This window comes from Pseudophryne corroboree, chromosome 11, assembly GCF_028390025.1.
Source record: "Pseudophryne corroboree isolate aPseCor3 chromosome 11, aPseCor3.hap2, whole genome shotgun sequence".
Lineage (NCBI taxonomy): Eukaryota > Metazoa > Chordata > Amphibia > Anura > Myobatrachidae > Pseudophryne > Pseudophryne corroboree.
Genome location: NC_086454.1, coordinates 20852888 through 20880622, shown reverse-complemented (window position 1 = coordinate 20880622; position 27735 = coordinate 20852888). Strand labels below are relative to the sequence as shown.

At 47.8% G+C, this 27735-nt stretch overlaps 1 protein-coding gene across 2 annotated transcripts in view; it reads left to right on the top strand.

Annotated features, from left to right (window-relative positions):
- GAS2 (growth arrest specific 2) overlaps positions 1-27735 on the top strand; it is a 185810-nt gene that overhangs the window by 135997 nt on the left and 22078 nt on the right. For both annotated transcript variants that reach the window (XM_063946363.1, XM_063946364.1), the window contains 2 exons: positions 9323-9470; positions 10856-10963. In XM_063946363.1, coding sequence (XP_063802433.1) covers positions 9323-9470; positions 10856-10963 — 256 coding nt within the window. The remainder of the gene's footprint in view (positions 1-9322; positions 9471-10855; positions 10964-27735) is intronic.

The following is a 27735-nucleotide window of genomic DNA, read 5'->3' as shown; positions in this document are numbered from 1 at the left end:
GTAGAGTTGGTATCCGCTTGCTTCGTTGTATTCCTTTCAGGATCTTTATAATAGAAGTCCTTTGGACATACAATAGTCCAAAGGATTATTTTGTAAAGTAGATCCTCACATTTCTGCATATACTTTTTCGCCATTAGAGGGAGCTATTGGCACACATAAAACATCCCTCTGATCTATACAGGGGGGGGGGGGGCTATCCCTTCCCCGTAAATGGCGCTCGTTTGGGATATTTAAGATAGCTGACTATTAAGACCTTTTTAATAATTCTAACCATATGGGGAGGCGCGCTATTGTACTGAGCGGCCTCTCCCCCACACAAAGCTGAGGAGAACTTCTCCTACAGCCGCCCGGAAACACTGCGGCGTCTCTGGTGTGCGCATGCGCTACGAGACCGTTTCACACCAAGTCCCGTAGCGGCGCCATACAGTGTCTCCCCGCACGCTGGTAATGTCCCGGACGCGGCTCTCCCCCTGGCCGCTGGTGATTAGCACCCATTCAGTGCCTGCCCGCAGCTGAGTAAATCTCCTCAGCTGCGTGCTCACTGCCGCGTCTCTCCCCTGCTCCCCGCCTCCGGCGGCTGAGGGCATGTGCACCGCCGCACGGCATTGGGATCTCCCGCTGGCTGGGCGCGCTGGGACCGCTCGATCAGGTCCCGCAGGGCGCCTCCCTGTTAGGGGAAACTTTGCGGGAGGGATCCCGGCCGCCTCACAGCGGTGTGTCCGCTGCGATACAGAGGGGAGGGGGAAACTGACCACAATAAATGGTTTCTAAAACCTGTCATATGCAGGAAGCTGTGCTAACTGGCCCTTAATACAACCAGTACTCACAGCCAGATGATTTGCAGAGGATCGCCTGTGCCTCTCCCAGTGATGCAGATCCCTTCAAAAGGGGATCTTTGTCTCCTCTGCATTATCAGGCTTTGTCCCCCTTTTCCTAGGGAGACGCAGCACTGTCTTGCATAAAACCAAATCACCAAGAGACTTAAAATGGCCTCGCCTTCCCTATATATATCAACTCCTCCCCTTAAAGGCTGTACTTTCCTAACAGCTAGGTCCACCCCTCCCCAGATGTTTAACTCTTTTCTCTCCTATGCAGTCAATACTCTCTTCTTCTGACCACTTGGTTGACATACGTCAGGAATCCTGGGAGAACCCAGGAAAGAAATTCACCCTGCACAAGAAGATGCTAGCCCGCTATCCCCTTGCGGCAGAATTGAGTAAAAATTGGGAAACGCCACCGCCGGTGGACTCGCAAATCACTCAGCTGGTGGTGTCATCTGCTCTGCTTGTCACTACCGTCACTTCTCTCAAGGAGCCGACGGATAAGCGTGTGGACGGCTGCTTAAAAGCTATCTATACCCTTGCAGGGGCTACGCATAGGCCCACCATTGCGGCAACTTGGGCCGCAGAAGCTATTGAGGCATGGGCTCAGGAATTAGAGGCTGAGTTTCCGTCCAATTTTTCTGAACATGCCAGACAATGTCTCTCTTATATTGTCACGGCATCTCATTACATTAAAGAAGCAGCTTCAGATGCAGGTGTTCTGGTGGCCAAGGCTGCTACGACATCCATTTTGGCTCGCCGTATTCTCTGGTTGCGGTCCTGGTCGGTGGATTTGGACTCTAAGAAAACCCTGGAGGTGCTCCCGTCTAAAGGAAACATCCTTTTTGGTGAGGATCTCAACAAGATTGTCGCTGACTTGGCGTCTGCTAAGACTGCATATCTAAATAGAAAAAATGACTGTATTGCGCTAAATTAGTCCAAGGTGCATATAGACTCTCTGAGGAAGCACCCAGGTGCGAAACGCGTTAGAGGTAATCTGCTGATCATTCTACAAGTGACCATTCCACACCGGGAACCGTTACTAATGCTGGGAGCTAAGGACGGCTGACGCGGATATACATCTGACCGCCGGCTGGGATTTCCCTCACTGAGGACGTGGCCAGCCAACTGACGGCATAAGCGGTCAACCAAGTGTCCATGTACAAGTGGCTCCGGCATAGTTCGGCAATACCAGACACAGTGGCTAAACACAGGTGAGCGGGGAGCTAAGGACAACAGGCGGGACTCCACACATCTGAACCGTCGGCGAGTCTCCTTTAGTGGAGACGCGGGCAGACAGCTGACGGCTGGAGTCCCCGGTGCACACGTCCGTATACAAGCGGCTCCAGTTCACTACACCCTGGGACATTCAGATACAACTGATAAAGAACGGGTGAGAGATTGTCATCAATTACTGCTGTGCGTAGTGGAAATATACACCAGTACTGTCCGGATAAACTAAATTGGGACGTTAGTCTGCTTTTTCATGCTAATTAAGCAAATATTGGAACTATGAGACATTGTTTCTGAATACCCACGTGTGGTTTTTCTTAAGAGACTGTGTTCTAATTATTAGATCAGTTTCATAGAGCTGATTGATAGCATTTCATTTAATCTAATACACTGCATTGCAGGTTAATATATGAGATCTTCTCAATATAGTACTAAGGTACATTTTAATAAAGTGTATTTTTGGGAGATATCCATGTGCACAAGTGTATATAACGTATAGTTAAGAATTTAAGTGAGCTCACTGAAAAGTTGTATGTAGGCTTTTATTTATTTTTTATACACAGATAATATTGAAATAAATAATAGATAATTATAATAACGAGTGATTTCATTTATATATGCACCTTGGACTAATTTAGCGCAATACAGTCATTTTTTAGCTGTATGAACACAGATACAGCTGGACTGTTGTTTGCAGCTTGATTTGGAACTAAAGTAACGACTAAATATATTAGTATTTTGTTGAACAATTGGCGCCTAAACTGTTTTTAGCTTTGTCTAAGACTGCATATCTACCTAGTACTACTCCTTCGGCCCCGAAGGCTAAGAGTACTTCCTTTTATTCCTTTCACCCTCCGGGTAAAGCAAAGGGTCAGGCGTATCCGAAACACTCTTGCACTTCCAAAACCACCAAGCCCAAGCCTAAACGTGCCTGGGCTGCCCGTCAGCCGGCTTCCAAATCTGACAAGCCTGCGGCATGACGGGGCGGGCCTCCCCCTGGGGGATCCCAGGGTGGGAGGTCGACTTCTACAGTTCACCCAGGTATGGTTGAAGACCACTTTAGACGCTTGAGTACGGGAGGTCGTCACTCACGGATACGCTATATCCTTCAAGACACGTCCCCCTCCTCGCTGTTGCCTGATGGGACGGACATCCCTTCGGATCAGGTGAAGACTACAACTCTCCGTTTAGTGGTACAATCCCTCCTGGACACCGGAGTGGTAGTGCCGGTGTCTCTGGCTCAGAGGGGCAGGGGGTACTGTTCAACGCTGTTCCTAGTCCCCAAACCGAATGGTTCCTCCCGGCCCATTCTCAACCTCAAATCTTTGAACAAGTTTGTGAGGGTCTCCAAGTTTTGTATGGAGACCCTTCGCTCTATTGTCCTGGCTTTGGAACCAGTGGACTATATGGTATCCCTGGATATACAGGATGCTTACTTGCATAACCCTATTGCCATGTCACATCAGCAATACCTGCAGTTTGCTACTGGCAATCTCCATTACCAATTCCGGGCCTTACAGTTTGGTCTGACCATGGCTCATGGCAGTTATGACGGCTTCACTCCGCTGTCGGGGCATCCGGATCCTGACGTATCTGGACAACCTGCTGATCCTGGCCAATTCCCCAGAAATTCTCCTCCGTCATTTGGATCTGACGGTCCAGTTTCTGCAAGCCCACGGGTGGCTCATCAACTGGAAGAAATCATCCCTGGTCCCTGCCCAGATCATGGTGCATCTGGGAGCGTTGTTAGACACACACAACCAGAGGTTGTTTTTGTTATAGGAGAAAGTCCTGAAGCTTCAGGACAAGATACATTGCTTCCGCTCTCGTCCGCGTGTGTCGATACACTCAGCGATGCAAGTACTAGGACTCATGGTGTCGGCTTTCGACATGGTGGAGTATGCTCAATTTCATTTTCGCCCTCTACAGAAACTGATTCTTGCCAAGTGGGATTGCCTGCCTCACTGGATCAGGTCTCAAATGATCTCCTTGTCTCCGGAGTTCTGTCTGTCACTGACCTGGTGGCTGCAGGACCAACGATTGAGCAGGGGTCATCCCTTCTGGATCTCCAACTGGGTCCTCCTTCTGACGACGGATGCCAGTCTGAGGGGTTGGGGCGTGGTGTTGGAGCAACACTCTCTTCAGGGTCGGTGGACCAGGGAGGAGTCTCTCCTCCCGATAAACATTCTGGAATTGCGGGCAGTGTTCAATGCTCTGAAACTGGCCCAGCATCTGGTACTGAACAGGCTTGTTCAAGTACAGTCAAGTACAGTCAGACACCACGGTGGCGTACATAAATCATCAAGGTGGCACTCGAAGCTGCATGGCAATGATGGAAAATTGGAAATGTCAAAGATTCTTTAATGGGCGGAACGTCATCTGCCAGCTATATCGGCAGTGTTCATTCCAGGGGTCCCCAGCTGGGAAGTGGACTTCCTCAGTTGTCAGAACATACACGCCGGAGAGTGGAGCCTTTATCCAGAAGTATTTCAACTCCTAGTTGACAAGTGGGGCCTACCAGATGTAGACCTGATGGCGTCTCGACACAATCACAAGGTTCCGGTCTTCGGAGCAAGAACAAGGGATCCTCAAGCGGCGTTCGTGGATGCACTGACAATTCCATGGAACTTTCGGCTGCCGTACATGTTCCCTCCGGTGTCACTCCTGCTCAGAGCAGTGAGGAAGTTCAAGCAAGAAGGAGGAATCCTTCTTCTAATAGCTCCAGCGTGGCCCAGACGGCATTGGTTCTCAGACCTACAGGGTCTCTCGCTAGAGCGTCCTCTTCTGCTTCCGCAACGACCAGACCTCCTCATTCAGGGCCCTTGTGTTTACCAGGATTTGGTCCGACTGGCTTTGATGGCATGGCTCTTGAAGCTTCCGTACTGAGGGCCAAAGGATTTTCTGAGGCGGTCATTCAAACTATGTTGAAGGCCCGGAAACCGGCTTCTGCTCGGATTTACCATAGAGTCTGGAATTCTTACTTTGCTTGGTGCGCATCTAACAATCATGACGCTTACAAGTTTAGTACGGCCAAACTTTTGGCCTTCCTACAACAGGGCCTGGACTTGGGCCTTCGACTGGCCTCCCTCAAGGTTCATATTTCTGCCTTGTCGGTTTGGTTACAGAGAAAAATTGCGACTCTACCTGATGTTCATACATTCACTCATGGTGTTTTACGGATTCAACCTCCCTATGTCCCAATTGTGGCTCGTTGGGATTTGTCGGTAGTTCTGGAGGCTTTGCAAGAGTCTCTGTTTGAACCTCGAATCTGCGGACCTTAAGTGGCTTTCCCTCAAGGTCTTGTTTCTGCTGGCTATTGCCTCTGCTAGACGGGTTTCAGATTTGGGTGCCTTGTCTTGTAGGTCCCCCTATCTGATTTTTCACTGTGACCGGGTGGTTCTTCGGACGCGTCCTGGTTATCTACCTAAGGTGGTGTCTTCTTTCCACCTTAACCAGGAGATTGTGGTTCCGGCCTTTGTCTCTCCGGATTTATCCTCCAAAGAGCGGTCTTTGGATGTGGTACGGGCTCTCCGTATTTATGTGAAGAGGACAGCCTCCATTAGGAAGTCTGATTCTCTCTTTGTACAGTTTGGTTTTCACAAACGTGGCTAGCCTGCTAACAAGCAGACCCTGGCCAGATGGAATAGAATGGTGATTGCACATGCTTATGTACAGGCTGGCCTTCCAGCTCCTGCTACCATCAAAGCCCATTCTACTCGGTCTGTTGGACCTTCTTGGGCGGCCCGCCGTGGTGCGACCCTTGAACAATTGTGCAAGGCGGCTACGTGGTCCTCAGTGAACACGTTCATAAGGTTCTATGCCTTCGATACTTCCGCCTCCCAGGATGCTTCCTTTGGACTCCGGGTTCTTGTGCCCACTACAGTGCATCCCCTCCCATAAGGAACTGCTTTAGGACATCCCCGATGTTATTCCCTGTGGAATACCAGTGTACCCCACTGCAGAAAAGGAGATTTATGGTAAGAACTTACCGTTGTTAAATCTCTTTTTGCGAGGTACACTAGGCTTCAAAAGGCGCCCACCCTGATGCACTTAGCTTCTTTGGGTTGGTATGGCATTTGCCGCTGATACCTTCTCCTGTCGTGGGAATGTGGTGTCTGTGGCTACTAACTGTTGTCGTCTCTGGTACCAGCTACTGCATTGGACTAGTTGACAAAACTGAGCTCCTGTGCACGGAGGCGGGGTTATAGAGGAGGCTGCGCTGAGCATCTTGGGAACAGTCAAAGCTTTTAGCCTGTTGGTGCCTCGGATCAAGATCCTACTCACCCCCGATGTCATTCCCAGTGGAATCCAGTGTACCTCACAGAAAGAGATTTAACAAGGGTAAGTTCTTACCATAAATCTCCTTTTTTCCAGTATTTTTTTCTAAGGGTACATAACCACACCTCCTGTGATTAGGCCGCACCCCTTTAAAAGTACCTGGGCCCAGCCCAGTGGGGGGCCCCTCCACCTTACCTGGCAGCAGCAGCTGCAGCTCTTCTCAGCCCAGCACATGCTGCTATGTGCTGGGCTGTAGTGCATACTTGCCTACTCTCCCGGAATGGCCGGGAGGCTCCCGAAAATCGGGTGACCCTCCCGGCCCCCCGGAAGAGCAGGCAAGTCTCCCGGAATCAGGGGTCCCCCTGCCCGTCCGCCCACTTAGTGTGTAAAGTGGGCGGTTCGGGCAGTTGATGACGCGATTCTTGCTGAATCGCGTCATCATAGCCATGCCCCCTGCAGTGTAATGCCGGGGATCGCGGCATTACAGAGCGGGGGCGTGGCTTAAAGGATGTGCCGCAGAAACTCTGCCCCCGTCCCGCCCCTGCTCCACCCCCGCCCCGCCTCTGGTCCACCTCCTCCCCACGTCACAGTCCTCCCCTGCCCCCTTGCTGAGCCGACCTGGCTGCTCTCTCCCGCAGAGAGCAGCCAGAATGTCGGCAAGTATGCTGCAGTGTGGCCATGGAGGAGCTTAAAATACCTTTTTTTCCCGTTTTTTTGTCTTAGGGTGCATGCCACGCCTCCTGTGATTAGGCCACACCCCATGAAAGTACCTGGGCCCAGACAGGCTTTCTACTGCCCTGCTCATGAGTTACACAGGTTCTGTGGCTGGCTTAATTCAAGCCTGCATTTCAGCTAGTTTTCGTAAGCCACAGAACTTGTGTAACTCATGATCGTCCTGGTTTAATGGGACTGTGATCCCGCAGCAGAAAGCTGTATGTTCTCCAGCACATTATTTTATTAGTCAGACTACAGCATGTGCAGGTGTAGGGCAAGTGTCCATCGGGAATTCCAGGATTTACAGCCTGCAGGACCGGCCAGACAGACAGGAAAGAGAAGGAATCTCTGTAACTGTTCCCTCCCAGCCTATGAAAACCACATCACACAGGCTGCAGAAACCGACAGCTCTGTCTATTCTTTCTATTAATATATTTCCATTGTTCCTGGCGTCTAACACGCGGCTCACACAATTCTGGATGATAGCAATATAAGCAGGTAGCCAAGTGCCCTGACCTGTGCGTCACGAGGGGGGCATAAAGGATGGAATTGGACGCAATATGCATCTAAATCCCAACCAAAAAGTGCGTCACACAGAAAGTGCATTCTGCTTAGCTTGTAACGCTGGCTCTATAAGCAGGATGTATGCAGCTCGGCAAGAATAGTACCAGGAAAGAGCAGTAGTATATGCCCCTGGGTTACACTGGAGAGAGCAGTAGTATATGTGTCTGGGTTACACCGGGAGAGAGCAGTAGTATATGTGCCTGGGTTACACTGGAGAGAGCAGTAGTATATGTGCCTGGGTTACACCAGGAGAGAGCAGTAGTATATGTGCCTGGGTTACACTGGGAGAGAGGAAGTAGTATATGTGTCTGGGTTACACCGGGAGAGAGCAGTAGTATATGTGTCTGGGTTACACTGGGAGAGAGGAAGTAGTATATGTGTCTGGGTTACACCGGGAGAGAGCAGTAGTATATGTGCCTGGGTTACACTGGGAGAGAGGAAGTAGTATATGTGTCTGGGTTACACCGGGAGAGAGCAGTAGTATATGTGCCTGGGTTACACCGGGAGAGAGCAGTAGTATATGTGTCTGGGTTACACTGGGAGAGAGGAAGTAGTATATGTGCCTGGGTTACACTGGAGAGAGCAGTAGTATATGTGCCTGGGTTACACCAGGAGAGAGCAGTAGTATATGTGCCTGGGTTACACTGGGAGAGAGGAAGTAGTATATGTGTCTGGGTTACACCAGGAGAGAGCAGTAGTATATGTGCCTGGGTTACACCGGGAGAGAGCAGTAGTATATGTGTCTGGGTTACACCAGGAGAGAGCAGTAGTATATGTGCCTGGGTTACACCGGGAGAGAGCAGTAGTATATGTGTCTGGGTTACACTGGGAGAGAGGAAGTAGTATATGTGTCTGGGTTACACCGGGAGAGAGCAGTAGTATATGTGCCTGGGTTACACTGGGAGAGAGGAAGTAGTATATGTGTCTGGGTTACATCGGGAGAGAGCAGTAGTATATGTGCCTGGGTTACACTGGGAGAGAGGAAGTAGTATATGTGTCTGGGTTACACCGGGAGAGAGCAGTAGTATATGTGCCTGGGTAAGGTTACACTGGGAGAGAGGAAGTAGTATATGTGTCTGGGTTACACCGGGAGAGAGCAGTAGTATATGTGTCTGGGTTACACCGGGAGAGAGCAGTAGTATATGTGTCTGGGTTACACCGGGAGAGAACAGTAGTATATGTGCCTGGGTTACACCTGGAGAGAGCAGTAGTATATGTGCTGGCTCACATCGGGAGAGAGCATTAGTAGTATATGTGTCTGGGTTACACCGGGAGAGAGCAGTAGTATATGTGTCTGGGTTATACCAGGAGAGAGCAGTAGTATATGTGCCTGGGTTATACCAGGAGAGAGCAGTAGTATATGTGCCTGGGTTACACCAGGAGAGAGCAGTAGTATATGTGCCTGGGTATCGCCTCTTACTACAGTAATCTCTACCTCCCCCAGTACATGTCTTCGTTCCAGGCATTCTCAGTCTCATCCAGTGTAACCCATGTGTATAACATTAACATTGGGTAAGTGTAGAATGTACACTGTGGGGGGAATTCAAATGTTTGAAAAGTCAGTTGGGTGTCTGTTTTTTCCCTGTCTATTAGATAGGAAAAAAACAGACATCCAACTGACTTTTCAAACATTTGTATACCCCCCTGTATATTAGTAGTATGCTGGCCACCATTCTGTACTTACCATGTGACCCCTTCTCCTCGGTCGGCAGGTTTGGTGTGGAGCCACCTGGATTAATAAAGCTGGAAAAAGAGATTGAACAGGAAGAAACTCTTTCAACCCCGACCCCGTCCCCATCCCCGTCTCCGACAAAGTCCTCATCTGGAAAGAAAAGCGCTGGGAAGCTGCTAGATGACGCAGTAAGTTATATAATGCCACATTCTGAAACCTGAGGCATCCAGGGAGGTGGCGCCACCTCATCCCTCATACACACTATAGCTATATTTCACAAACTACATATGTAGGCCTGTAGGGGCGTATTTATCAGCGAGAACCCCTTTCTCATTCAGTTTTGTACCATGTGATACAGTATGTACAGCTTTCCGCAAGTGGTAAGTAATAAATAAACCTCTCAGTAACATATAAATAGCATTGAATTGTATATTTGCCTAAAGGAAATAATTTCAATTGTTTGCCTTTATTTTGATAACAAAAATCCTGCCGGCAGCCATTTTGTAGACACACCAATATATATGAGAACTAGTGACATCATGGAGGCAGGTGCCCTGTCTGCATTCTCATACACAAAATGGCTGCCTTTTCCAGCAACATGGATACTTTAAAACATCTATGAAGCGGTGAAACAAGTGGAGAAATTATCAATAGAAACCAATCAGCCTTGAGAAAGCATTTATCACATACATTCTATAGAATGATAGTTAGATGCTGAGGAACTTCTCCACTGGTGCACTTCTCCGATCTAATTCACAGTTAGTCTTTGTACATAAAGAACATTGAACTGTATAACCCTCATTATAAAACAAATATAAAAGACAATGCATTTTAATAATAACATATTTTCATTCCGCTCAGACAAGTCTATACATAGCTACTCTCCCGGAATTTGCAGGAGACTTTTTTGAGTAGTCCCCAGCACCTCTGGATTTGCAGGCGACTCTCCTGCATCCTACAGCTCTTCCTAGTAAAGCGGGCAGGGTCATTAAGACCGTATGGGGGAGACACGCCGTAATGATGTAATCTGTGTCATCAAGCCCCACCCCCTGTCCACGGAACTGTGAATTGTGGCAGCTTGTACTGTGGTGGGGGCGGGGCCTAGTGACATCACATCTCTGGCCCCAGCCCCAGAGTGACCAGCAGTGTTTGCTCTCGAGACAGAAGAAGTAGATGAGTATATTTAAACCATATATCATAAAGATAACATACACGCACACTACTATAGATACATTACCAAAAATATATACTACATGCAATTAAACATGAGAACTGATATCTTGCTATAAACATGTACGTCAGCGATAAAAAAAAATCATAGTCACAATTGAAAAAAAAAAATCTAATTTGAGAACTTCCTCATATTCAATAAGAGGTTCACCACAGACACATAACTGATTTCTCCTGTGGTCACGCCATTTTCATTACCTTTCACATCCCTACAGCCTACTATGGGGACTGTGCGGAATGCCATAGAGTAATATAAATCAGTTTGTTCTTTCCAAATGATACATTTAGCGATATATGTCAGGTATAAAACACAATAAATATTCAAGGTCTTGGTGTTCCTCAGGTTCAGCACATTTCCGAGGACCCCCCCTGCAAATGCCCCAATAAGTTCTGCGTGGAACGTCTCTCCCAAGGAAGATACAAAGTCGGAGAGAAGATCCTCTTTATCAGGGTAAAGTGTTTATTATTTATATCAATTTATCTTATCAGGTTTTATCTAATAAAGATGAATGGGGGGGGGGGGGGGGGGGGTTGTGGAAGACTCTGTACATTGAGTGGGAAGGAATAAACTCACTCATGGAGGTGAATGATGTCTGTTTTGGGGGACGATATCCAGATCAGGAATCCCCTTTTGGCGCTTGTTGTCACATGTACTTAGATGTGGACTATTTTAGGGTATTGTGACTATACACCTGGTCATTAAGTCTTGGTTGTGCTTGCATTGTATGTACACTTTGCTGTAATAAGGGTCTGTGATTGAGAAATTGTGAATCTGGGTTCCCGGCTTCTCCCAGGAAATGACTGTGCTGTGCAGGACATGAAACCGGTCAATGACAATATAAATGAGAGATAGACAAATTGTGAAACGCGTGTCATTATATAGCCTCCAAGTACTATTTGCTTTATACGTTAGTGTGCTGCCATATTTGCTGCATCGCCTTTCCTAGGGGGAGTGCTAGACATACAGGCTGGTTCCATTACTGTAAATTTCTTTCCCCCAACAAGTCTTGCCAGAACAATGTGATCGTCATAGCCACGGAAAAACTGAGCCATTGCCCACTCAGCCACTCCATGGGTTGGTAACAGAGGCATCTGCCCAGGGTACAGCTAAGATTGTTAGTAAAAGGCTCAGTAATGGAGCAAATCAAGAGCTGCGTTTATTTTGGGGAAGACTATCGTATGTTTTGGGGGAGACTAGCATATGTTTTGGGGGAGACTAGTGTATAGTTTTGGGGAGACTAGCATATATTTTGTTTTACCATTTTCAAACAATTTTCTCTAGCATAACACAATTGTTATAATTAAAAAACTAATAACTTGTTCCCTTATTGAGTGTTTGAGCATGCTCAGTGTGCGCCTGAGACACTTCCTGTGACATCATCGAGCTGTCATCTTCAAGCGATATTATAACAGGGATTACGGAACCGTGGTATCTGTTTTCGTTTTCATTTGGTAAGCAGATGGACTAATCAGAGAAATTGCAACCTGCCAATGCCCTAGGAACAAATGACGTCAACAAGGCATGAGGCAAGACGTGCCTCAAGCCTCAGCGATGTCATTAGTTCTTAGTGGATCGGTAGCCTATTAGTCCACCCCTTAAAATGAGAAAATGTGCCAGTGTGTGCCTGTGACTGTCATTATTATTAATATTCAACAAACGCGACAAGGTTTTTATTTTATCACTGAGGTGGAATCAGAGCTCCATATCCGAAGCATTAGTCAGACATTGTATTAACGCCAGTGGAAAGAATATATAAACCTGCCTTCTGTGTGAGACCTTAAAGATGTTTTGCCGTTTTAATTATTCAATACGGAAAACAAGACTTTGATCTGAGAAAATACTCTGCGTGCCATGTGGAAGGTGAATATCGATCTGCCTGCACCGGGGCTGTCGGGGCGTCAGGCAGAGGCCGTCTCCAAGAGCGACTCAGCCTGAGAGATGGGGGCCTATTCTTGTTACCATGGTAACGGAGCTGGGATATCTCTTTGGGGACTTGCAAAGAGCGGAGGCATTAGGAGTGAGTGATGTTTTCAGCTCAACAGCTGAGGTATATTGATGTCTGTTTAGTACATTAGCAGGTTATAAGCACAAGCTCACCGGCAGCTGGCTCGCTCAATGTGAAGACGTTCACACGGTTACAATAAAGCAATGGACGCACAAATGCAGATTTCGCCACACTAGTATTCCACTACTCGGTTTAACCGTGAATCTGTAGGCAGCCATTTTGTGCGCTTACCTGGTATCAAAGACAATGCAGCCTGTAGATGTGCTGGGATGCTGTGAAATCACTGAGGCACGAGGCACTTTGTGTAGGTGTAAGCCATCTTTATTAAAATACAAACCAACATTGCTGACACAAAAAAAGATTCCATTTCCATTTTGTGTTGTTTGCTGAGCTTTTATTTACAGTGGTTTAGGCTATGGACTGCTCCGTCCCATTATGCAAACAGTGAGCCTACTCAGCCCATAATGTAGCCTATAGATGGTGTAGAAAGGGCCGCATTATCCAGAAGGCTGACTAGGCGGAAGCCTAGGGGCCCTACAAGGACTAGGGGCCCATCTTTTTTTTTCTGGGGTGAGGCACTGTAACCTGTGCCATAGGAAGGCACACTTAAAGTCAGCTGAGGTTTGCTTAGAGACAATGGAGCGGGATGATGGGGGGGGGGGGGGGAGACAGCAGACCAATAGCACACAGGCGCTGTTTCAAAAGAGAAAAGAAAAGGAAGAATGGCTGCGTTATGATAAAAGAGGTCAGCAGACTTTATTTCACCTGGGTACCGGTGTCCGTGTGATTACTGAAAGTGTAACTGATGGCATAAGCTCTGCTTCCCAGACGTCCGCTGTAGTGGGGTGAAAGACTGAAGTGCCGGAGGGGGCCCGAAATACCTGATAAACCTAGGGGCCTGGCCATGGGTTAATAAGGCTCGGGGTGTAGATGATACATTAATATATGGATATAAATAAATCTGAGCCGCGACATTAACAGCAGCATATCTATTAGTGATGCATCATTTATGGTTACTCTCCGTCAATGCCCTGATTTGCAATCAGCCTGTTATTGCTGTATGTAGGTGAGTCTGTGCCACAGAAGGGGGTGAATATCTCGCCTCGTGGGGCAGTTAGCGGCGGCAGCAGGTAGGGAATTTATTCAGGAAGAAAATCAACTTTATTATTTCTTTAGTTATTGCTAAGAAGGTCAATTTCCTTTACGGGATAAAGGGGTCATTTCGAGTTGTTCACTAGCAGTTTTCGGTCGCAGCGCAGCGATCAGGCAAAAAATCAGCACTTCTGCGCATGCGTATGTGGCGCAATGTGCACGCGCGTCGTACTATTACATCGGACGTTGTAGTTTCACACAGGGTATAGCGAAGCTTTTCAGTCGCACTGCTGGCCGCAGAGTGATTGACAGGAAGTGGGCGTTTCTGGGTGTCAACTGACCGTTTTCAGGGAGTGTGCGGAAAAACGCAGGCGTGGCTGTCCGAACGCAGGGCGTGTTCGTGACATCAAAACAGGAACTGAATAGTCTGAAGTGATCGCGAGCGCTGAGTAGGTCTGAAGCTACTCTGAAACTGCACAAAAAAATTTTGCCGCCGCTCTGCGATCCTTTCGTTCGCACTTCTGCTAAGCTAAAATACACTCCCAGTGGGCGGCGGCATAGCGTTTGCACGGCTGCTAAAAACTGCTAGTGAGCGAACAACTCGGAATGACCACCTAAGCCTGTAATTTCCAGAGATACAGAGATAAGGGCTCACCCCATGTAGTATGGCCCCCTAAGCTGGTTATCACCGGTAAGGGTTTCCCCATGTAACACATGGAAAAGTCTGTATCACACTGATATATGTACCGCAGCGATCCGCTTACCGCTGTCACCAGTTAGGGATGGCAACAGCACAGGATATATAGGGGAAAATGCTTTATTATTGAAAGTAAACCATTTTTTCCAATCGCGTCGGGGTGTTGGCCAAGGGTACCCCCTGAGAAGATATGGGAGGAAGCAAGGCTGCACCCCCCCCCCCCCCCTTCCCTGTGGCCCTGGGTAATAGTACATTAAGTAACAGTGGCAGCGGGAGGTCCAGGAATGGAGGAGAGATACGCTGAGAGCGTTTGGGAATTTACCTGCCCGTATCATAACTCTCCCCAGTGCCTCCTGAGGGCATTGGCAATGATAGGGAAGGATAGCCAGGCATGTGCTCCTCCCATGCTATAAGTGCATATAGATCACCCGCTACCGGGACTCAAATAGTTACCAACAATTTTAAATAATTCCATGGGGGCAGTCGGGTAGGTAAAGTAACTTACACACCCGATATTATGTAGGCCGTCTTTTACTACAAGCCCTAAATTATCAAGGTAACTGAGATTTCCATTTCCATTGTGAATTGCAGCGTGAATAATAGGCGTGCCAACACAGCGTCCAGTACCCTAATTTCAGACGCCGTCGGCGTTCCAGGGAGGTGACAGTGTCAACACAGCGGCACCCTCCCTTTCATTTCATGCCCTAATTATCTCCGCCTGGGAGAGATGAGGACATTGGGGCAGATGTATTAACCTGGAGAAGGGATGAAGAAGTGATAAAGCGGTGATAAGTGCAAGATGATAACGCACCAGCCAATCAGCTCCTAACTGTCATTTTTCAAATCCGTAATGATTGGCTGGTGCGTTATCACCTTGCACTTATCACTGTTTTATCACCTCTCTATCCCTTCTCCAGGTTAATACATCTGCCCCATTATTTGAATTGGGGGAATACTGCTCATAGGTAAGTTATATGACGGAGTTGGAGGGATGTGATGATATGAGGGGAGATGGAGGGTGGTCATGATTGGGGGGGGGGGAGGGGGTCATGATGACGGTAGGAAGTGATGACACAAAACACCCAGCGGCTGATGCTACATAGGGGCAGAGATGTTACATAGCTGTGTTGTTGTATGTACTCTACACCACTCAATATAATAGGGACAAAGATGGATCCTCCCCTGTAAAACTAATATTGTGCAGTGCAGGAATAAATTTCATGGATAGAGATTTAGGTTGCTGTCAGACAACCTCCGGCTTCTGAAACTCAATCTCAGCGAGGTGGGCGGGTCAGGGTAATCTCCCAGCTGTGACCTGCAACTCGGAGATTTAATTAAAACACACCGCCAGCCCAATGGGGGTCTCCGAAATTACCAACTATCAGTGGGTGAAGAGGAAGGTCTCGGAATGAATAACTCTAATGTGCCCTTGTGACCTTATTTTACATGATGAAATATTGTTTATTACTCTGGGACACAGGAGAGAAGGACAGAGGACATGACATTGGGTCTTCTCAATGTGTGTAGGAATTATTGACTATTACAAGTTATTTCTATACCTCCTACAGATCTCCATAGAGACTCTGCAATCATTCACATCTGCCCCTGCCCCAGTGGAGCTTTCAGGCTAAACTTCTTACCACACCGGCACAGGGTTAATATATTTGGAGACAATTAACCTACCAACATGTACTAATGGTCATCGACCATCGATGGTTAACACAATGGAGACCAAGAAAATTTAGAGTACTCGAAATGTGCGCAAGGCAGCTTTAACTAATGTAAATTGTGTGGCAGGATGCCACCACACCCCACAAAAACAGAAATTGAACAAAAGAAAGACAATTTTTCTCAGTATAAGCGCCCAATATAAACATCAAATAGATATGACATATACGTCCCTTGAAGATGTTCAGAATGTTGATCCTCAATTGCTCAACGGATGTTCTCAATTGATGTGATTAATGTCCAGTCATTATTATATGGAAACAAAAAGAGCAAACATACAATGTGTAGTATTGTTTTATACAATGTTTTCTTTTTATATATATAGAAATGTCCTTTATCCCATCAGAGTGAAAGGAGACGATAGCATGAATAGGGGATCTATATGAGGTGCGTACCCCAACTCACACTGGGAAGAACGAATATGTGCACATAAAGGTTTCTTTAGACTTCTTCACCCTCTTTATGTGTCCTTCACCATATAGTATGCATGGAAGAGCATACCTAAACTCACTTTAAAGTGGGAATAAGTCAAGTGTATAAAGGTATCTTTCTCCTATATTTCTGTATCAATAAAGGTGCGTACCACACTCACAAGACAAAAAGTGAAGATGTTCCTATCAAGGTATCTTTTGAATCCACAGCTGTTTCGGACTTCTGGATACCAATGCGCAGTTTGACAGTTTTAAATCCAAAAATAAAAAAATGGTGCCAATCAATCCATTTAAAAAAAAAAAGATTTTTAATTAATGCATAATCCCCTAGTTGGGAAAAGACACATACATAGATGAACCACAATCACTCCTTAGAAGGAGAGTCAAGTTAAAAATAAAATTTGCACCAACAAGAAAATATTAAAAAAATCCGATTTTCATAAAGTGCACTAGGTAATGAAAAAATACCTTAGAGGCTGGCTTTTTGGAGTTGAGAGAAGTTGCACAGTGCCCAATGTTGTCGACGCGTTTCGTCTCAGCAGTAGCCTTCCTCAAGACCAGTGTGGTTTGCCACCAATTGTTGACTGTTTTGCCATTAATGCCAGAAATCTGATGTTCCCCCACCATCGATGTCAGAAACTCAGCACCCGGCTCATTCCTTAAATGGCCCAGCACCCGCTCTGAAAGACAAGTGGGGATGGTTTCCCTCAATGATTACATGCCACCGATGCTAAGCAATGGTGGCACCATCAATGGTTAACCCTGCGATGGACACCTCTACCAGCATGTCATTGGACTGTGGGAGGACACCCGCAAGCGTATACACATAGTAGGGGGACCCATTTTTGGGCTGTACCAATATTCATGAAAATGCAGCTTTATAGTCACTAGTGATTTGAGAAGAAAAATGGCTTTTTCCACTGAATTTGAAGCTATAATTTTTAAGTTTTAATTGTATCGGACACCCACCCTGAATTTTGGGGAGTTCCTACTGACTCCCAGGAGAGCAGATAATCCTTATGTAGGGGTGGCCATAGACCATCGATGGTCTTGCAACCATTGATGACCTATGGCTGATGGTGTTTCTGCCACCGATGGTGGTTCCTTGCTGTTGAAGAACATCAGCGAGCCAGTTTGTCTTGGATGTGGTAGCATGGTCTGGAATGTCTTGTTGGCCTCCACTTGGCACAGCAGAGTAGTGGAGGACAGGTCCACACGGAAATGAGTGATTTAAGGAAAGGGGGTAATGAGCCCTCTGGCCAAGCCTTACCAAGCGGTGAGCTGTTACATACAATGATTTAGCTATTAGAGGCTGAACCGAGATTAGCAACTCAGAGCTGGATTATAGATGGGGCAACTAGTATACTAGATCTGGGGCCCCCACACACGATAAGGGCCCCACAAAGGCACTGGCCCTCCTGCTGTTCACAAAGGGCTTGGATCACCAGATCTACATTACAAAGGTCTACAGTCATTAGGTCGACAGGGTCAAAAGGTGAAAAGATCAACCTGACAAAAGGTCAACAGTAGGAAAGGTCAACAGGGTAAAAACAAAAGGTCGACATGAGAAAAGGTCGACACAAAAAAAGGTCTACACCACATTTTTACGTTTTTTGGTGTCGTTTTCACCATCAAGCAGGTGGAACCCCAATTAGTGTACCGCGTCCCCTCGCATGGCTTGCTTTGATCTCCAAGCTTCGGGCAAGGTTACTATTCCCAATCGTAATCCAGTGGATGGTAAAGTATGAAAAAGTTGATTAAGATACTTAAAACCCCCAAAAAGTTGTGTTGACCATATGTGTGTCAACCATTTGCACCTGTCGACCATAAGCACTGTCAACACACATATGGTAGACACAAGTTTCTGGAGTTTTCTCCTTTTTTCCCACAACTTTTTCATACTTTACCATCCACGCGGACTACGATTGGGTATAGTATCCTGTGCCGAGCGTAGGTTACTACCTTTTTTGTGTCGACCATTTCCATGTTGACCTTTTGACTCTATCGACCTTTCCTACTGTCTACCTATTCTACGTCAACCTTTTGACCCTGATGACCTAATGCATGTCTAGCATTAGTTGTAGACCTATTGACTGTAGACCTTCTTAGTGTACATCTAATAATCCACACCCGTATGACCTTTACTTAGCGATCGGACAGCATTATCTGCCGCACATGCGCGGGCTGGATGGGGGTGCATGCTTCTCTTTACAGATAAAACACTTCCAACTGTGGCGTTTTAGTGGCACACGTTACTCGCAGTAGCGGATCTTGTTACGGGCACACGGGATTTTTGCCCGGGGCGCCACCTTCCGGAGGGCGCCGCCGCATGGCAAGATCCGCTACTGTTGGTCAGTGCCCGCTGGTGCTGTGCTGTGAAGGAAACTAGACGCTACCCGTCTAGTTTCCCTTCGTGGAGAGGACCTTTGCTGTGCGGTGCACGATGACATCATCGCGCACCGCACAGCATTGTGGGACTGGAACATAGACGCTAGGGGTCATAATTTACCTCTAGTGTCTATGCTGTGCTAAGGGAGAGACGTCATGACGTCTCTCTCATAGATCAGAGGAGCGGCGCCGGCGGAGGTCAGCAGCGGTCGGGATTCAGGAGCGGGGACAGAAAGTATTAATTATTATAATTTTTTTTGTAAGCGGCGCGGGGCACAAATGGTGGCACGACTCTACAGGGGGCATAACTGACCACACCCCTGTATGAAGCCACGCCCTTATTTTCGCCCGGGGCACCACAAGGGCTAGAACCGGCCCTGGTTAATCGCCATTATTAATCTGAAGCAGAACTGTTTTTTTGTATCTTTGTTGAAAAACGGAATTACAGAGTAACACCGGCTTTAAAGTCTAATTCACAAAATGTTTTTGAAGAAAAAGTTTATTTAAATGCTGTAGTGAAATTATTTTTTGTCAATTTGTTGGCAGGAAATGAGCGTACGTATCCGCGCTTTGCTCTTGGGTGTATTCTGTGGGTGGGTGAGATGTCTTTGCAGTTTTTAGTTGGTGCACCTATAATTAACAGAATGGGAAGAAGGCGCCCTTGTTTCAACGTTGAAGGTTGGGGGGAGGGGGGCTAGATATAGCTCAATATTATCTTCCTGCAACAGCTGGGATTTAGTTTAAAGTGAGAATAGTCTCTGTAAATCAGCTGCAGCTTACTTTCCCCACTCGCATCCACTGGCAGGGGCCGCGGAATCTGCGGGTTTAATAAAACATAATAAAAAGACAGGAAATGCCGTCAGTGGATGAAGCTATCATTTCTAAAGTGTACGTGTAAACGTGATCTGGTGACGCGGCGTCCAGTGCGTTATAGGGGAAGCCCCTATCCCCCTGATATTATAATGTACGGCGTGGCCAGGGTTGGAATTTGCACACAGTTATAGAATTACTGTTTCATGGACTGAATGACGGGAAGGTCACAGGAGTGTCTCAGTTTTTTGTTTAATAGAAAAAATGGGGACTGTGCGCCCTTAAGGGCCAGATTTAGAGGTGGACGTAGACGGTGTGGCGCCAGCGGTTTTCGCCATTCCCTGTATGCAGACGACGCTACAAAGCCCTTCCCTGGTTGACCTTAATGTATGTCGACCATATGATGTCGACTTAGACACTGTCCGGTGGAACGTACCCCCTACATTTCAATGTGTGCCTTAAAGTGATTGCAGAGATAAGAGCGGTGAGGACACCGGTAACCCGATGGGCGGAGAGATGCCTTTAGCCGGTAGCGCTGGATGAATAATGTTCTCCCTGTGGCTGAAGGATTTTTCTTTTTAATAGAAAATATGCTGTAAAAACAGAAATCTGGTCACAGCCCTGATTGGGACCAGCCAGAATGATTCTACAAATGACTGTGTATTTACATGTTGCAGCCGTTCGGCGAGGTGTCGTGCGCGGCGACTCTATGAAGTGCGTTCTGCAGCCGATCGCTGGGTAATGAGATTATGATAGGTCCAGCCTGAAGCTGCTGTGAATTACGGGGTAATCGTGGCTGAGTGTTCTCCAATACGTCTGTATCATCTCCCTGATGTGACATTTTCTTATTAAGTGTCGCTGGGTTACAATTTGCAATGTCGCCTCCGTCATTCATCACCATTGTTTCAGGAAGCCGGATCGTGTCTTCGGCCTCCTCGGTATAAGTGATTACAGGGATAAGGCCTCTTGGGCCCAGCAGGCTGTCAGATGCTAGAGATGCGATGCTGATCTCACAGATACCCGTCTACAAATCGGTCATATAATGTGACTTGGTGGTGGCGCGGTCCCTCCGGGGCGCTGTCACTCTAAGCTACACATATAAAGCCTCCTGCTTATCCTGTACTTATCATGTAAGACGCAGTGAGATATGGGTTATATACTGACTCCCATCTTATCTGGACTCCAGTGATAATGACGAACAGCGCTGGGCCCGGCTATGGCCAAGATGCTCAATTGTGCTTTGTTCCCGGCGCTGTCTATTAGACAACCCCCGTCTTAATCAATTCTGCCTCCCGCATAGAGCTAAGGAGGGGAGGGACCCTCCCGTTACCTAAATCCCTCCCGTTACCTAAATCAGAGACGCTAATATTGGTGTTCGTGTCTCTTGCAGCATTACTGCGACAAAAACTATTGCAAATTCTCCGCAGTACCTTTAAATTGGGTTCTATGGATGCCCTCCAGAGGTAGGAGAGGTGCGGGGCAGATGGATATAGAAAGGGCCGTCCGTCCAGCCTCTTTAAATCAATATGTAAACAGGTCAATGAGAGAGAATAGACAATGGGCCTAATTCAGACCTGATCGCAGCAGCAAAATTGTTCTCTAATGAGCAGAACCATGTGCAGTGCAGGTGGGGCAGATGTAACATGTGCAGAGAGAGTTAGATTTGGGTGGGGTGCATTCAAGCTGAAAACTAAATTGCAGTGTAAAAATAAAGCAGCCAGTATTTACCCTGCACAAAATAACCCACCCAAATCTAACTCTCTCTGCACATGTTACATCTGCCCCCCCTGCAGTGAACATGGGGGGGGTGATTCCGAGTTGATCGTAGCTGTGCTAAATTTACCACAGCTACGATCATTCACACTGACATGCGGGGGGACGCCCAGCACAGGGCTAGTCCGCCCCGTATGTCAGTCCGGCCCCCCCTCGCAGAAGTGCAAAGGCATCGCACAGCGGCGATGCCTTTGCACTTCAAGAGTAGATCCCGGCCAGCGCAGCCTTAGCGTGCTGGCCGGGAGCTACTCATTGCTCCCCGGCCTGCAGCGGTTGCGTGTGACATCATGCAGCCTCTGCGGCCCGCCCCCCCGTTCGGTCCGGCCACGTCTGCATTGGCCGGACCAAACCCACGAAACGGCAGCCAAACGCAACCATTCCGCCCCCTCCCGGCCAGCGATCGCCTCTGCCTGTCAATCAGGCAGAGGCGATCGCATCCCTGCTACGGCCTTCGGCCGTCTGGCATGTGCCGGCGCACTATGACACCGGAACATGCGCATCAGGGACCCGTTCGCTCTGCTGTGTTAAAACGCAGCGAGTGAACGGGTCAGAATGACCCCCATGGTTTTGCCCATTAGAGAACAATTTTGCTGCTGCGATCAGGCCCAATATGCTGTATCTTATTGGCTTATTGGCTTATTATTTTACCTTTCTGCAGACATAGGGATCAGTGATCCCTATTCTTAGTGTACAAGGTTTAGCTTTGTCCCCTAGTACACTGTACTAATGCACACACATATGTCCCCTGCATATTCACATATCACAGTTATTATATTACTCTTAGATTGTGAGCTCTTTGGGGAAGCACTGACATTTTATAAATAAGGGTCCTGTTTGTTAAGTCTCACGCAATGTTCCCATAATCATGGAAACAAACAATTATTTCTCTACCTGATTTATTAACATTCTCTTGCCGGGTCAGTAAGAGCCTGTCCTAGGGAAGCGTAGACACTGGGTAAATAATAAAGAGATCCGGAATTTCCTCTGTGCACAACAAATGGGACAATCCTAAAATATACTAGTAGATTAACTGGCTCCTGACAAACAATTGAACCCTAATGTGTATAGCTAGGTACACAATATACAATTATCTGCCAGATCTGGCCGGTTGGAATGAGAAGTTGGTAATGGATGACAGCAAATGACAATCGACCATTTGCTCCCAAACACTGGAAAACGGACAAAAACTGTCGTTCAACTAAGTTGGTTAAATTTGTATTTAATTTGTATGACCATTGGGTTTTGTCCGTTTTCCAGTGTTTGGGAGCAAATGGTCGATTGTCATCTGCTGTCATCCATTACCAAATTCTCATTCCAACCAGCCAGATCTGCCAGATAATTGTATATTGTGTACCTAGCTTAAATGTTGCAGGGAATATAGATTGTAAGCCATACTGGCCGATTTATTTCATCTCCTCTCCCACAGAAGCCCGGATAGAGGAGACACTAAAATTCTGTGAATTGCGTCATTAACCCCCCCCCCCCCCCCCCCCTATATACTGCGCTGCAATTCCAGTGATTAGCCCCTCCATCTTGCCCAGTAGAATATGAGAGATCTGACTATTCTTGCGGGGGGGGGGGGGGGGGAATGCCCCCCAAAAAACGTGGGTTTCTTGCAACTGGGAGTTGCAAGCTCCACTGGGGCAGGGACTGATGTGAATGACCAAATATTCTCTGTAATCTCTGTAAAGTGCTGCGGAATATGTGTGCGCTATATAAATAACTGGTAAATAATAATAGTAATAATACTTTTTGGATGGATTGGCTGCACAAGAACTTTACTAAATAGGCCCCTCGTACTTTTGTAGCAAATGCAAACTAAACTACAGTAAATGGAGATTGGAACAAACCTGCCACCTACTGTGGAATTGCGGAATTGCGCCTTTGAACAGATCACTGGAGACAACACAGGAACCCAAAATGCATTCACTGCTGTTCTTAGGTTCTCACCTACATTGGATTGGGCACTGGTGCCACGTCTCAATCACAGGAGGTCATTTATGAAGCGGATTAGCGTAAACTCAGCTCTGATTGCGCCATATGCTTAGATCTGCGCGAGAGAACCTCATTTTACATTGTCTTGTACTATAACTTGTTGTTTTCTTCTTTTCATCATTTGTTTATGTACTCTGTTAGGCGTTGCAGAACTACAGTTACCACCTCCTCCCTTTAATTCTGGACACATATTAATTACACAGGTTCTGTGGCTGGCTGACTTCAAGACTCCATTTCACCTGGTTATAATCAGCCACAGAACCTGTGTGGGCTGAAGCGCAAATGAGGATGGGGTTTGGCGCAGCCGGGCGGGGTGAGAGCAGAGCTGATCAATTCAGAGGCATGGATTATTTAGATTTTTTTGCGTTTGTTAGCAAACCAATAAAGTAAGCAGTTGGGCAAAACCATGTGCACTGCAGGTGGGGCAGATGTAACATGTGCAGAGAGAGTTAGATTTGGGTGGGTTATTTTGTTTCTGTGCAGGGTAAATACTGACTGCTTTATTTTTACACTGCAATTTAGATTTCCGTTTGAACACACCCCACCCAAATCTAACTCTCTCTGCACGTGTTACATCTGCCCCACCTGCACTGCACATGGTTTTGCCCATTAGTGTGCTTTTTTGGTTTGCTGTCAACCCTGAAAAAGGCCCTTTATACGCTAAGGCTGTTGCGACACTGTCCTGCACTATAAGACCTGCACACTAATAACACCAGTACATCATGGTCCTCAGAGTCCCCTTTCCCCAGAACGGATTGTGTTTATTGATACTCAGTTGCAATATGGCGGCCACAGTGGCAGATCCAGGGGGGGGGGGGCACTCGGGCTCGTGCCCCCCCTGTCATTTGTGGCCTCCGTCCCCTCCCGGCGCCGCACAGGGAGATGACGGGCGCCCGCTGAGATTGTGTTACCAGTGGGCGCCCGTCTCCCTGCACAGCGGCAGCCGGAGGCAGGAGCTCAGTACTGAGCTCCGGCTTCCAGCGCTGTCACTGTGCGGCGTGCGCTATGGGAGAGACGTCAGTCATGACGTCTCATAGTGCTGAGGAGCGGACGCCAAGAGGAGGACTGCAGCGGTCTGGAAGCGGGAACGGGGCTCGGTAAGTATGATGGTTTTTTCTTCCTTAGTGCAGCGGGGGCATCTACTGGGGGCAAACTACGGGGGGACATTACTACTGGGGGGGATATCAACAGGGGGCATTACTACTGGGGGGGCATTACTACTGGGGGCAAACTACTGGGGGCATTATTACTGGGGGGCATTACTACTGGGGGGGTCATCTATTGGAGGCATTACTACTGGGGGCAGCTACTGGGGGACATTTTTACTGGGGGCATTATTACTGGGGGGCATCTACTGGGGACACTACTACTGGGGGGTCATCTATTGGTGGCAAACTCCTAGAGGGCATTACTACTGGGGGCAAACTACTGGAGGACATTATTACTGGGGGGCATCTACTGGGGGCAAACTACTGGGGGGCATCTACTGGGGGCAAACTACTGGGGGACATTACTACTGGGGGCATCTACTGGGAGCAAACTACTGGGGGTCATTATTACTGGGGGCCAACTACAAAGGGGCTAACTACTGGGGGCATACTACAGGAGGGCATTACTACTGGCGGCGTAACTACAGGGGCATTACTACTGGCGGCGTAACTACAGGGGCATTACTACTGGCGGCGTTACTAAAGGGGCATTACTACTTGGGGCTAAACTACAGGGGGGCCAAACTACTGGGGGATAACTACAGGGGCCAAACTACTGGGGGATAACTACTGGGGCCAAACTACTGGGGGATAACTACAAGGGCCAAACTACTGGGGGCATTACCAATGGGGGCTAAACTACAAGCGGGGCATAACTACAGGGGCTAAACTACAATGGGGCAAACTACAGGGGGGCATTACTACTGGGAGGCTAAACTAAAGGGGGGGGGGGTAAACTACTGGGGTCATAACTGCAGGGGCATTACCACTGGGGGCATAACTACTAGGGCGCTAAATGACTGGGGGCATTACTACAGGCAACATTACTACTGGGGGCAATACGGGCATTGCATAAGGGGCACCACTACTATGGGGTCTATATAAGGGGCACTACCAGTACAGTGGACATTGCATAATGAGCGCTACAACTGTGGGCATTGTATAAGAAGCGCCACCTCACATGCACCGAAGCCGCACGCAAATGTACTTGCCCCTTCCATGGTGCCCCCCCTATCATTTTCTTCTGGATCCGCCCTTGGGCGGCCACCAGCAATCACTGCGAGGGAGAGAAAAGTTAGATTGCAGACATCAGATACAGGGTTGATTCATGATTGTAAGTAAAGCAAAAAAGCAATCTACTGGGCAAAACCATGCTGCACTGCAGGTGGGGCAGAAGTAACATGTGCAGAGAGGAGCTTATTCACATGGGATATGCAAATACTGATTATCAGTACTCTGCGCATATAGGAGGTCATTCCGAGTTGTTCGCTCGCAAGCGGATTTTAGCAGATTTGCTCATGCTAAGCCGCCGCCTACTGGGAATGAATCTTAGCTTCTTAAAATTGCGAACGATGTATTCGCAATATTGCGATTACACACCTCGTAGCAGTTTCTGAGTAGCTTCAGACTTACTCGGCATCTGCGATCAGTTCAGTGCTTGTCGTTCCTGGTTTGACGTCACAAACACTCCCAGCGTTCGCCCAGACACTCCTCCGTTTCTCCAGCTACTCCCGCGTTTTTTCCGGAAACGGTAGCGTTTTTTCCCACACGCCCATAAAACGGCCTGTTTCCGCCCAGTAACACCCATTTCCTGTCAATCACATTACGATCGCCGGAGCGAAGAAAAAGCCGTGAGTAAAAATACTATCTTCATTGCAAAATTACTTGGCGCAGTCGCAGTGCGGACATTACGCATGCGCACTAAGCGGAAAATCACTGCGATGCGATGAAATTTACAGAGCGAATGACTCGGAATGAGGGCCATGAAGAATCCATCTGCGTGTGCCCTAACGGGTCCTGTGACGTAGCACGCTGCCCAACATCACTGTTAGTGACTGATAGTCTGATTCCGGGCTGCCAGCCACATCTGAATTAGCTACCTGAGAGTTAGATTTGGGTGGGGTGTGTCCAAACTGAAATCTAAATTGCAGTGTAAAAATAAAGCTGTGTAACTTTTGTGGACTGCATGCAAAAGCAGCCAGTATTTACCCTGCACGGAAAAAATATAAATGTATTTACTCCCCTTGCAGTGCAAAATGGATGCGCTGTTGACCAGAGCATAACGCAATCTGTATGCTTCTCCACCTCAGCAATTGGGAAAGGTGTCAAAATAGACTGTGAGGATATAGATCAGTCCAGGGATCTGCAAGAGACCTAAGATTTATATTCCAGCAGGACAATGGTGGTCATTCCGAGTTGATCGCTAGCTGCATTTGTTCGCAGCGCAGCGATCAGGCTAAAAAACGGCAGTTCTGCGCATGCGTATGCGGTGCAATGCACATGCGCGACATACGGGCACAACGAACGATGTAGTTTTGCACAGGGTCTAGCAATGATTTTCAGTCGTACTGGTTGCCGCAGAGTGATTGACATGAAGTGGGCATTTCTGGGTGGCAACTAACCGTTTTCAGGGAGTGTTCGGAAAAACGCAGGCGTGCCAGGTAAAACGCAGGCATTGTTGGAATAACGCTGGGCGTGTGTGTGACGTCAAATCCGGAACTGAATAGTCTGAAGTGATCGCAAGCGCTGAGTAGGTTTTGAGCTACTCTGAAACTACACAAAAAATTTTTGCAGGCGCTCTGCGATAAAAACGTTCGCACTTCTGCTAAGCTACAATACACTCCAAGTGGGCGGCGGCATAGCATTTGCACAGCTGCTAAAAACTGCTAGCGAGCGATCAACTCGGAATGACCCCCAATGGCCCAGAGCCTACAGCAAAAGCCGTATTGGAGTGACTTAAGTACTGGAGAGGACCAGTCAAAGCCAAGACCTCAATCCCAGTGATAATCTTTACCAGCGTTCCTCATCTAGCCTGGTAGAACCCACGAGAGACATGGGCGGAAATTGCAGCATCCACATGTACAAAGATGGGAGACTCGAAGCCATAGCTTCAGCCTCAGGGGATTCTTGCAAGTGTTATCAATAGGGGGTGATCACTTACCTACAGGGCCGGAGCTTCCACTAGGCAGCTTTAGGCAGCTGCCTAGGGGCGCCGGGACCTGAGGGGGCAGCCTGTTACAGCTGCATGAAAAAGGTAGCGTGGTCCTACCTCTCACAACCGCCGCAATCCCCCCAGCACTCGTATCTGCAGTAGC